Consider the following 12,755-nt stretch of genomic DNA (forward strand, 5'->3'; position numbering starts at 1 on the left):
GATTCAATTACAACTTGCTCTGACTCAGGCTTTACCAGAACCTGCATCTCGCATCAATTATTCTATCAAACGCTTTGGCTTTCCGCAACTATTTCCTGTACTGTGTCTCTGAGCCGCTAATTGAATTTATGGTAAACTGGTTGACTGAGATTGGCTGAATTGATTTCTTGATTTTAGCTTTGTCCCTAATTTCAGTTTAAGAGACACTAATGGGGTATAGAAGCATGCGATACAATGTTTTTGAGGCTAAAGAGGACGTAAAAACCTTAATAACAACAATTTTACAATAAAAAAGCTTTCCATTTGGCCTGTTTCCTATGGGTTACCAATTTTAAGACCCAATTTAGGGCACATTATAATACTGAAGGCAATTGGAAAATGTATGTCACTCTTAACCTGTGTCTACTTGCACAAAAGGTAGAGACTGGATTAAAATTTTTGAATCTATAGAACTGCAAATTTTGACCTAAAACTAGGAACTAGGAAAATAAACAATGATGATGCAAATTGAATATAGTCATGATATGAGTAACACAATAGCCCTTATATTTAGAGTCTATAACAGTGTCAGTATAGCGCCAAAGCAGAACAGTGGACATTAATCTACATTTTATCACATGGTCCAAGGTTATATAGAGGGTATAGGTTACTTATTGATTGTACATTTACAACATGAAATGACGTACATCCCACATTTTAAGCTATTGATTTTTTTCAATTGATTTTTAAAGCCAAGTCTATATACGGGGCCATGTTTGGATCTAGGAATAACACTGTGTTCTGTCATGTGCACCTACAAGGACTTGTTAGTGCAGCTCAGTTACATGTTGGGTATTTTAGAGTAGAGATACTACAAAGTGCAAATGCCAGTTACTGAACTCCATGTTTACTTTCTTTACATTTACAAAAGTCATTTCTTCCAGTCCAGTTTGGAAAATAAATGATAAATTCCTGTAGATTCGATAATTTGTGCTTTTATCATTTTGGATTTGTTAATATCTCCACTAATACTTGAAAAAATATATATGTTAGTTTGGCCTGCTTACAACTTAAAGGTGCATTGTGTAACTTTTCTGGTGAAGGGTCTGTCAAATGCTTGTGTCCATAGAGATGTTATTGTCTGGAATTTTCACAGTAATGTATTAAACATTTCTATCGTCATGGAGATCAAACCAGACCAAGTTACAGGTAAGATCTGTGGAGACACAACACCACAGTCAGAGTCAGAATGCCTGTTTTTATTGGCATTTTTGAGCTATAAAACCAAAAAATTTTACACATTTAAGGTAGAGCTGTTTAATGCCATACTGTGGAAAGTTCCAGGCATAGCAATGACATCTCCGTAGAAACAAGCAGGGACAGCTTCCCAACCAAAAAGTTACATAGTGCACCTTTAACATATGACCTACACTCTGATAATCACCTAAAGGCTATTTTATTAAGACAGAAATACTTAAGCAAAACATTGATGTATTTGAAAAGTACTAACCACATCCAAAATTAACACAAATATTCAGCCAATAATAAGTCACTATAATCCCACAGGTGTCAACCACACTCAGCTTCATGTTTACATGGAAAGTCGTTCCCACGGCGATCAGGCACATCACATGACCATCACATGATCGCTACCAGATGCAGCAGGAGCCTAGCTGTCGACCCTAGCTCAATTACATCACCTCGCTTACTGCACCCATTCAAGGACCACGCCCCTCACCCATTGATGTCACAGCTCTCTCTGCCAATCGTGACCCAGCCCTTGCATCAGCTGATCATGAGGTCGCGACCCCTGCTTGTTCAAATTGGAATCAACTTTGAAACACATATGCGCTCAGTGGAATGCAGTGTAAGATGACAGTTTATCAAAGCATGGCGTGCCTTTTGGTGTTAATTGTTTACATGTGCGTCTTTGAATGCGTCTCGTGTTTTTTCATGTGATAAACAAATAATAAGAAGTGGCTGTGTGATCTGGAGAGGATTCAAATGCAGAGATTACAACCGGGGTTAAACTTCACACATGCACTAGAGTTCACTCAAAGGAATGACAAACCACTAGAGAGCTGAAAAATAAACATTAATTCATCATTACTCTCTTCTGAAGTTTACATCCGTGTTTCTCTCAGTGTTGCTTGGTGTCAAAGGCATAAAATGACACCAGTGCAAGTTTTCAATGAGCTTAAGAAACACAGACTCTTTGTGAAATGTACAAACAAAGGCTTGGAACAAAAGGGAGGTTATTCGGTGGTGACATACAGTGTTTCAATGGTAGTTAATAGTTGGACAAACAACACTTCTACACCACTAAACTTCTAAACACAAGATCCTCTGTTGCATATTGTTAACGTCATAGCATAATTGCCTATGTCATTTTTCATAGTTTTTCATAGTATTGTCTTATTTTATCATTCACTGAGTTTACATGCAGTCTTTAGTGATGGTTATGAAAATGTTGCTGTGTATTTAGACTCAACCTGGACATACTAGCAGATACATCACAGAGCTTTGATATAAGGGCCACTGTTAGACTATTTTGTTTCTATAGAATAAAGTGTAGTTCAGAAAAGAGCATATCCCAAGCCCAACCCCCGTCTTCCTTTGTGTCCAGTTAAATGTGTCCGTGAGCGTTCTAATTGTGAGGTGGTACCTTGGGCAGCCTCTCCGGGTCCCCAGGGTGCCGAGGGATAACTTTCTGAAGCCTCTGGAAGCCGTAGTCTATGGTGGGCTCGTTTAACGCTGCACAGGGCACAGAACAGAAGAGAAAAGATAATTAGCACAAAATCCACTTTCAGAGCACCAACTTCATTGAGTTGTATTCAGATAGATTCAGTAAATGAGCACTTAAACTTTCTGGAGTATCTCTAACCATGTATTATCCACTGATACAATGCTTCAACAAGTGATAGTGCTGTTCACATAAACTTTAATTAGTGACTATACAAGTCTATCTGGTAATAGGTCTTAATTGGGCCTGTCAATTTATAACTTTTACTATGGAGGAAAAAAAAAACTTTCTAGATAAAATAATAACCCTAGAGACTCCTTTACTAGACTGCTGCCCTATTGTAGATGTCTATTGTTGCATTCAGGACGAATGAAACCTATTAAAAATCACTGAAACAAAGCAAGAAAGACCAGAACTGTTTTTCAAATGGACGGAATTATCAGCATGGGAGATAACATCAAACTCTTTAAAGTGGTTAAGTTCAGGGCATACACTGGGTCATGGCTGGAATTGGACCATCAACCATTACTATAATGAGCAACCAGTTTAGAAAAATAAAAGCACTGTGCATATGACAAAAATATAGGACAAGACAAGCACATCCTCTATAGCTACTACAGTATTGACCATAGCCTGCTCACACTGTTTTCAGTGTATTTTTGAGCAATAAAAACATCAGTAATTGAATAAATACAAGATAGATGCCTATAATGTCACATTGGGAAACGTTCTAGACAAAGTAAAAACATCACCAGATGGGATAACCTCCACCAGAAAAGTTACATATTTGAACCTTTAACATAACACTGAAACTTCATTTATTAACAATTGAAAGGATGCCATTTGGAAAAGATCATAGGTTATTTTTAAATATCTTCATGTATACATATATCTATGTCTTAAAACAGCACTCACGTACATTAGTTTATAGTACAGTGTGGATATTAAATGAGGTCCTATGTAAAGTCCCATGTAAATAATGCTTCACCCATCTGTCTACATCTGTGCGTATACGTATCTGACAGTAAATGTTTGATGCAAATGCTCTGAGATGGCGGCAGCCAAATTAACCACAGTAATAGAGTCATTGTGCACTTGAGTATATGAGAGGAGACAAAAGCGCCCATCCCATAATAACTCGTCAGGTATGATTTACAAAGGGATCGAAAAGGTTTTAAAAGACACTTAACGCTGCCTTTAATGTTGCAATTACTTTCTTCATGCAGCTTTCACCAATCAATACGTCAATCACAGAGCACTCACAGCCTGTCACTCGGATGTATTACCCACACATATGCTTAAAACACCGCCATCTCTGTAATGTGGAGAGAATGTTGAGTAGTAATGAAGGGAAGAATACTCAAAATCTTAAAGAGTATGTGGCACCAGAAGGTCCCATTGTTGATTTTTTGAGAAGAAAACATAGAGATAAGAAGACTTCAGAATTTGGTGCATTCACTTTAAAGAATGCACTGGAAAAAAAGTTACGTGAGATTGAAATCAAAATGAGAGAAAAAGTAAAACTTCTGTTTAAAAAAATTAGAAAACATTAAAAATTACAATAACTGTGTAAAAATGTGGAAAGATGAAGTGGAGAGCAAAATAAGAAAATCTATGCACAAGAAACCTCTTCACTTTAAAGATGCAACTGAAATATGTGAACTGAAACAGCTCCACTCTCAGAACTCTTTGTCTCAACAGTCTGATCCTTCACCAAATAACCCCACAACATGGGACAATAATGGAGTAATCCAAATACAACCAAAAGCAAGCAACTTCTCAGGACTCAAAGCTCCACCATCCCCATCACAATAGGGCTCTTCATCCAGTACTCAGAGCCATGCTGAAAAAGCAACGCTCACTATGCCGATGGTTTAAGTCTTTGGTCCACAATGGATTTCTTCTGAAATATCTGCAGCATTGCAACATCTGCCGAATTCCACAACATAGGTCAGACTTTTCCAAAAGAACTTATCGCCTTTTCAAAATTTCAAGCCCACTATGAGTGAACTGAGGAGAGTGTTGGTCACGAAAATGAAACCTAATGAATGGCACAAAATAGCAACTTCAGAACACTGAACTGCGATGCAATGATGTGGATTGGAGCCATGACTCCAATGCTTTGTATAGAGAGTCTGTGAACTACATCTGCACAGCTATCACAAAAGACTTTCCTGCCTCCATCGACACAGACAAAATCCAATCCTGCAAACAAAGAGACACTGAGGACCCTGAAGAGTTTTTCACACCTTTAACAGAAGTGTGTAACACCCACAGTGGGTTTATAAGACTTGATCACTTAGGTGTGACTCGTGATGTTTGGGAAACATACTTGTGTAAATACTTTATCAGTGGACTAAAAACAGACATTTATTTAGCTGTGAAGAAAACCTGCACTGGCTGGAATGCTGCTCGTCTAACTGAACTGAAAGGACACGCCACACATGCCTATCAACAGCAACTGAGAAAGAAAATAATGAAGCTGAACATGGGTTTAGTTTTGCTACATTTTACTTTCTATTATCTAGCATTGGGACTATGTGAATTTGTTCTCCAGAATAGAAGTAAGCAAAGCAGAAGAGTTATTACAGCTAAACAGTGAACAGTCAAACAGCTGAAAGTCCCTGCTCTTTAGCGAACAGTCACTAGGTGAAACTCCTATCTAGGATTACTGACTAGAAAAGGGTGAAATTCCCCATGTAGTTGAATGTTAAGACAGGCCAAGACATCCTCATGAGGGAGAGTAAATTCAACGGAGCACGGTATCTCCATCTCCTTCAGGTTTATCAGTTGAGATATTATGTAAATGTAAAATGTATTTAGGAAAATGCTAATTTATGTCTGTAATGAACTGTGGAAAAAACAAAAAACAAAACAGAAGTTGTTTCTGATTTACATACAGAAAATTGTGCTGAAGTACAGTGTGACACCAGAAGTCAACCATATGTTTGTGTGTCCTTGGGACCTGATCAGTCAAACTGTATGTTATAGATTGTGCAGTGTTAGAAAATCTGTGTTTAACATTTGAGCATGTGTCAACAGTGTGAGCTAGAAAATGATAGGATGCAGTTAACTGATCCACTCATTTTTAGAGTTCCTTGTTTCTTTATATATAGATTTTTTTAATGTGTATTGAAGGGGTGACTGGAGAGAGGAGACTCACGACAGGCTGTTGGTCTCTGGCCAGGGCAGGCCTAGGCCTTTTATCGGCTCTAACAAGAATAAACCTTTGTCTGTATTCAACAAACTCATCGGGCTTAGCAAATGGATTAATATTTATCATCAAAAAGATATATACATTATATATACACAGCAGAACAGTACAAAAAAGCTTTAACATCTCAATAAAGACAACCAGGTGATACAACCTTCACCACAAAAGTTCCATAGTGCAGTAAAGGGCCCATTTAGCATTATTTTCAGATCAGGATTCAAATGATGTTGTTTTCTCATCAAAAACATACCTGGAGTTGTGTTTTGTTACATTCACACATGTTTAACACTCAAACCCGGATATTTACACAGTGTTCTTCTCTGTTCCACTTTGTAATGTCATGTGGTAATACAGGAAGTGCTCCACTAAACCTTACACCTTCACTAGAATCATTTGGAATTGTCAACCAACTAAACAAAAGGTAAAATGTAGTTGAGCTTTGGACATGTGGACAAACTAACAAAGATTTACTCAAACATGTGTGAATGAAACAAAACATCACTCAGGTATGTTTTTCATGAGGTAACAACATTCTAACATGTCTTAAAGCTCACAAGAGACAGTTTTGTGTAATATAGAACCTTTAATAGAAGCTAAAGTAGTTCAGGATCAGTGCGAAGAAAATGTTCTCACAAACCATTAGAACTATCCCATTACCTTCCGGCCCTGCTAAATCGAGGTAGTAGGAGTACGATCCACAGCTGGAGAGAGGTTTGGTACTTTCCGCACAGATAGATTACTTCCAGATGAATCTTCAGTATGTTTTATTATCAACTCACACCCAACTTTCTGCTTTCTGTTATGTCCTAGACCCGCTCAATTTGTTAGCACCACGACTGCATAAATCCAGAACTGTGGACAATACCAGATGTTCAACCCGGGAACAAGTCACAGCCCTCTCCAAAGAAGTCATATTTCATCATTTGTGGACGTTTACACATTTTATGATTCATATAAATTACAGGCATCTGACAAAACTAGAGTGAAAATGGAAGTATACAGAAATATCTCACAGGCACGTGTTTGAGCTATGAGTTGGCTGCTAAAATGTTGAGGTTACATTTTTTAGCGAGTAATCTTAAAGTGACCAGCTCGTATTTCGCTAAAGAATTTAAATACGAGATAAACTTGTGTAATCTGGTGATATTCTTGCTCCAGCACCATTATAAAAAATCTTCACTTATATCTGTATCTTGCAACATGCATCAAATGCATTGCATAAGCCATACATGTTTAATAATGCATTTCTATTTGTTTAGGGAGTTAAAATGGAATAACATAAACATAACAAATGATATATTTTTAATGGTTAGGAGACTTAATGTACCAGAACTTTCTCTGTCAATACAAGGACTACTCCATGGGCTGGAATCTGGCCAGAAAACACAAACTCTATAGTTAGAGTAGCTTATTTGGAAAATGGTAAATTTTCCAGAAAAGTATTACAACTGCATAAGCGATTTCATTTTTTTTTTCAAAGCTCAAATGTTACCTTAATAACTACAGACTTTTACTAATTGCCATTTAAAGGTTCTATATTACACAAAACTGACTCCTGTGAGCTTTAAGTCATGTTATAATGTTGTTACCTCATCAAAAACATACCCGGAGTTGTGTTTAGTTTCATTCACGCATGTTTGAATAACGCTGCATTATTAGTCTATCTCTAAAGCTCAAAATGCTCTGTTGCACCTTGTGATGTGATGAAGTGGTAGTTTGCAAGTTAACAGCTTCTTTTTACCCTTTGTTCAGTAGAGATTGGCAATTCAAGGGTTGACATTATCGAAAAGATTCTAGTGCAGGTGTATGGAGCATTTCCTGTTTTACCACATGACATCATAAAGTGGACCAGTGTTTTCAGTTTGAGAGAAGAGCACAGCCTAAATATGCAGAGTTTGTGTGTTAAACATGTGAATGAAACAAAACACAACACAGGGTATGTTTGTGATGAGGAAACAACATGATAACATAGAACCAAAACAGTGTAATATGGGTCCTTTAAATTGCGACGTGTTGAATGTGATTTTGTAGCGAACACTCTTGCAGTCCCAAAGAACATATATAATAAATGCATTTACATAATCCTAATATAATTCAGACCATAAATTGTATAAGAATAAACTTACGCATATGGATCACCTGTATTACACACCCAAAATTCACACCTGATTTACTCTTTCTCTCATACAGTATGTCAACTCTTTACCTCCATATGTTATTATATCATATGGAAACACAGTTCTTGTGGCGTGTGCTGAGGAGAAAGATGGTTTGAGAGAAGTTTAAAAACAGCTGCTAACAGTCGGAGGCATATCAACTGTCAGAGTAACTGCCACTGTCACATTCTCTCTCCCGAGACTCTGACTTTAAGAAAAAACTCAACCAAAAACCTCAAACCGAACGATACATATTAATAGAAATGTACAGTAAATGGGAATCTGAGAGGGGTCCAACAACGGTACAAATATGTACAGCAGAAGGCCGAGTATTTTCAAGAATCAGAAGCAGAAATTTATAGGAAACTAGTGGGAAATAGCAAAAGGACACACTATAAAGCTTTCATCACAAATCAGCTTCTGCTCAAAACTAGAGCTGAGTGATGGGAATGAAAATGTAATCAAGCAGCAAAGTTAAACATTTTTGTTACAGTCATTTAAACATGCATTGTGAAACTTTTCTGGTTTCTATCATCATGGAGACTGAACCAGGTCAATTTACTGGTCAGATCTGTGAAGAGGCAACCCCGCTCACAGTCAGAATGCCTGTTTTTGTAGGTGTTTTTGAGCAATAAAACCACCCGTAGTTGCATACATGTAAGTTAGATTTGTTTAATGTCATACTGTGGAACATTTGAAGCAGAGCAATGACATATCCATAGAAACAAGACAGACCCCAACTGAAAACTTACTTCAAAAAATCAAAATTGTAATACTGGATAAAAAAAAACAGTGAAATGGCGGTTTGAATTTTTGCATTAAATATCCCCCACATGCACAACCCTGCATGCACCAGCGCACATGGGCACCAGAGGCGAGCTAAGTGTGTCTTGCCCAAGGACTGGCAGAATGCATTACTAAAAGCGAAGATCGAACCAGCAACCTTCCCCGAAACTTTCAAACAACAAAGCTACTGCTGACTCACTAATTTAATCAAATACATATAACTGAATATTGATAAAATATTTCCCGGTCTCTCATGTAGACGTGGTTTTAATGTAGTTTCGATTTAATCCAGATTTATTTATTTCCATGTATTTTGAACTAACATGTAAAAAAAAAAGAAGGGAGAGGGAAAAAAAGAGAGAGGAGGAGTGGGAGACATATGGGGAAAAAGAGGGGTTAGTCCCATTTTAATCCCAAAAGTAGTGTGAATCAAATAAAGCCATCCACTGAAATGCAGATTTTTTATATATTATATAGTATTACAGCATTTGAAACAGCACAGGGATAAAAACTCAGGATTTAAACTTTTTTTTTCTAATACCTAGTAAATGTGTAGTTGCTCCTTGCTCCTTTTCTCTGTAACAAAAAAAAAAAAACTCAAACCAACCACCAGCATCCACAAAAGCATGTGTTTACAGGGGTCAAACTGCCTGTGTGTGTCTCTGCCGCTGTTTGGACACGTTTCATCTCGACTTATTGTGCCCACCCGCTGTCCATGAAAGCCCCCAAGCACGACCCCCCCCTCCGGACCCCTCCCCGCAACTTTAACTACACCTTCTGTCACCTCTTTTTGCCCATACGTCTCCCACTCCTCCTCCTCCTCTTCTCTCTCCTTCTCCCTCTTTCCTCTCTCTCTTCTTCCTCTTGAGTCTAGTAGCAATCAATACTCATAGAAGTTTCATGAGGCTAGACCCTGCACTCCTGTTTCACAATAAAAACGTAGAAGGAGGGGAAGGGGCGGTAAAAATCTGAAAAATACTGCTTTTGTTGAAATTCATGAATCAAAATCACGTTATTATTGTTTTAAAAGTTATATTTTAGTAGAGTAGGATCCAGGTATGTCCATGATCTCTCCAAAGCTTAAGTTGGGGTGAAAAGACAAAGCTGGGCGGTGTAAAAGGATACGGCGCTGATAGGAGGAGGTGTGGTGGGATCGATACGAGGCCAGCTCCAAGTTCAATATCACTGAATTATTGCTTCATTCTTCCCCTAAGAGACGGGATCTGGTTCTCTGGCTCTCTCTATGGGACCCTGGTGTATGCGGTGTTTTGTTCATATGCGTGAAATGTGCGAAATATATGTGTGGCAAGAAAGAGGTTGAAAAGAGAGAGGAAGAGAAGAAAGAGAGAGGGAGAAAGAGAGAAAGAGAGAGAGAGGGAGATCATCTTACGACTGGATCAATACTTGACAATCTGAGTTTGAAAGTAAATTTTTACAACATTTACAGTAACATTTCAATATTCCTAGGAACATTTAACAGGGATAATGATTGTATCCTAGTTCCACGAGAATCAGATGTGAAATTAAACCAGCATGTTTCTGTCCTTTTGGGAGCTTGTGTTACGTGATTTTAAACAAATGCTTCTTGATGCATTACTTTTGTTTCATTCATAAAAATGTCAGTCCTCTGTTTAGGGACTGTGGATCAAGTTTACTCAGCTTCTACTCATGACGGCTGATCTGACTCCAACTTAGAAGTAAGCAAACACGGTGAGACTAGACATGGGACAATATTAAAATTTTGTGTCCCAATAATTATGACCAAAATAACTATCTTAACTAGATCTGTCATGATAATTACTATATCGTAATATCGAGCTTTATTTATAAATCAAGGCCGACTTCAGGGGTGTCCCATTTACACAGTGCATTTGCTAAACTATGTACATTAAAAATTTTAACCGTTTAATTTAGTCATTAAATAAATAAATAATTCAATATATGGAAGTTGGAACAATATTTTTCAGTATAAATCATGGGTACATTTTCATTGAACTACTGGGACATTTTGGATTATGTTAAGCAATATGAAACGATTTAAGCCATAAAAGGTTGAATAAATAACTTCTATCATTACTCATTACAGATGCAAACTAAGTAGTAAAGTATCTTATTCTGACGTTTATTTATTGCAGCTAATAATTTTATAACAATATTGTAGATTTAGAATAGCTTTTATGGTTTAAATCTGCTCTTGGGTTATTGGGTTTTCATTAAAATTTGTTATGATGACAGGCCTATGTTTAACAATTCCAACAACTGGTAAAATGGATTTATGTTAAAAGACATGAATAAACAATTTTAAAAAATGAAACAGTTCTGTATTTAAGCAACAAGAGTAGTGCTTTGTTAAGACTGTAGACTGTACAGATCTAGTGGTACAATTGCAATTATCTTTTCACATAATTATCATAAGAAATGTACCATGAATAATTATTGTCTTTTGTATATTGTGATACGAAATATTACTGTTTAATGTCCAATCCCTATATGAAGCACTGCAAAAAGATCTGTCTCTTTTTTGAGCATTTTGAGTCAATCGTTCTACTCTGTAATCAACATTATTTTGTCATATCACTCTGTATTTCATAATATCAAATGAACCTGACCCTGTGACAGTTGGCTCGTATCACTTACTCATGCTTTAATACTCTGATCCATTGTAAGTTAATGGGAGCGTCTGATGTTGATTCTTCCCACCAGGCGAATGCGACACAGCACCATAAGTGACAATACATTCATTTTACATTAGTGTGTGTGGGAGCGACCATCTGCTCCACAGCCCTCCACATTTCTCTCTGATTTATTATGACTTTCAGCTCGACGCCTTGTTTGAACCTCTGTGTGGTAACTTGTGTACAGCGTGACCCCGTTCAAGTGTGTAGCTTTGCCAAATAGTGAGTTTTGCAGTTAGTGTGAGTGTGTCTGTACATGTTTAATTGCATAGGCTTTTAACCCAGAGGCAACACCGGCACAAGTATTGAAGAAATCGCATCAGCCAATCAGATTTGAGCCCCGAAACCTCTTAGCAGCGACTTCCAGCAAAGATTTCGACCTTGAGGCGGGGTCATGAAACCGCGGTAACGGATCTGGTTTGCCGGGTCACATGTTGAAGCCATCAGCCAATCAGGGGGTCACGCGGGGTCACCTCCGGCCAATCGCAGCCGCAGTTAGAGTCCAGACGAACCAATTATGAGAGAGCTAGCCCCAGGGTCGGACTGAAGGAGGTAAGAGCGAGCACCTTTGTCCCAAAGAATACAGATAAAATGTATGTTTTTGAAAGTCAGTTATTTGTAAAAATGATTATAGCGAGAAGACAAACTTATTAATAAATTAATTATGGAGCTATTAGAATGGTTCAGAAGGACTTAATAAAATACTGTATAACACTGGCATAAAATGTGTCTCAAATTGACAACATGAAATATATAATTGGATTAATTCTGAGTGTTGATGTAATCGCCACAAATCAAGTATTTAATGAGCCCGAACAATTTCATTATCAACATTACAATGGAGCAATGAACACAGACGAAGTCAAATAATATAATATAATAATAAACTATTTAGCCCTATTGTCTACATGACACCAGCCATTATGATATTCATTATACACATTGCCAATGTGGTATAGGCCTAATAGAACTATATAGAAGTGCTTAATGTTTTAAAGATAGGCCTACTTGAAAATGACAAACATAAAAGCAAAGGAAACTCATAATTCCATTGCAGCACCACTTTGCCTAACCAATTTTCTGTGGGAAACAATGCATTTACTATTTTGAATTTAAGCAATAGGGGGACATTTATACAAAATGTAAATCTAGAGAGGTTCTTGACGCGCTTTTGTGAACTTAACTCATCGGTTTGGAAGACA

At 37.4% G+C, this 12,755-nt stretch overlaps 1 protein-coding gene across 2 annotated transcripts in view; it reads right to left on the reverse strand.

Moving 5' to 3' along the window:
- LOC110155884 (transcription factor COE1-A) overlaps nt 1–12,755 on the reverse strand; it is a 129,060-nt gene that overhangs the window by 20,516 nt on the left and 95,789 nt on the right. For both annotated transcript variants that reach the window (XM_055148220.1, XM_020920058.2), the window contains exon 11: nt 2,645–2,733. In XM_055148220.1, the coding sequence (XP_055004195.1) occupies nt 2,645–2,733 (89 nt within the window). The remainder of the gene's footprint in view (nt 1–2,644; nt 2,734–12,755) is intronic.

This window comes from Boleophthalmus pectinirostris, unplaced genomic scaffold (genome assembly GCF_026225935.1).
Source record: "Boleophthalmus pectinirostris isolate CB_2022bp ecotype Guang Dong unplaced genomic scaffold, ASM2622593v1 HiC_scaffold_12, whole genome shotgun sequence".
Taxonomy (NCBI): domain Eukaryota; kingdom Metazoa; phylum Chordata; class Actinopteri; order Gobiiformes; family Gobiidae; genus Boleophthalmus; species Boleophthalmus pectinirostris.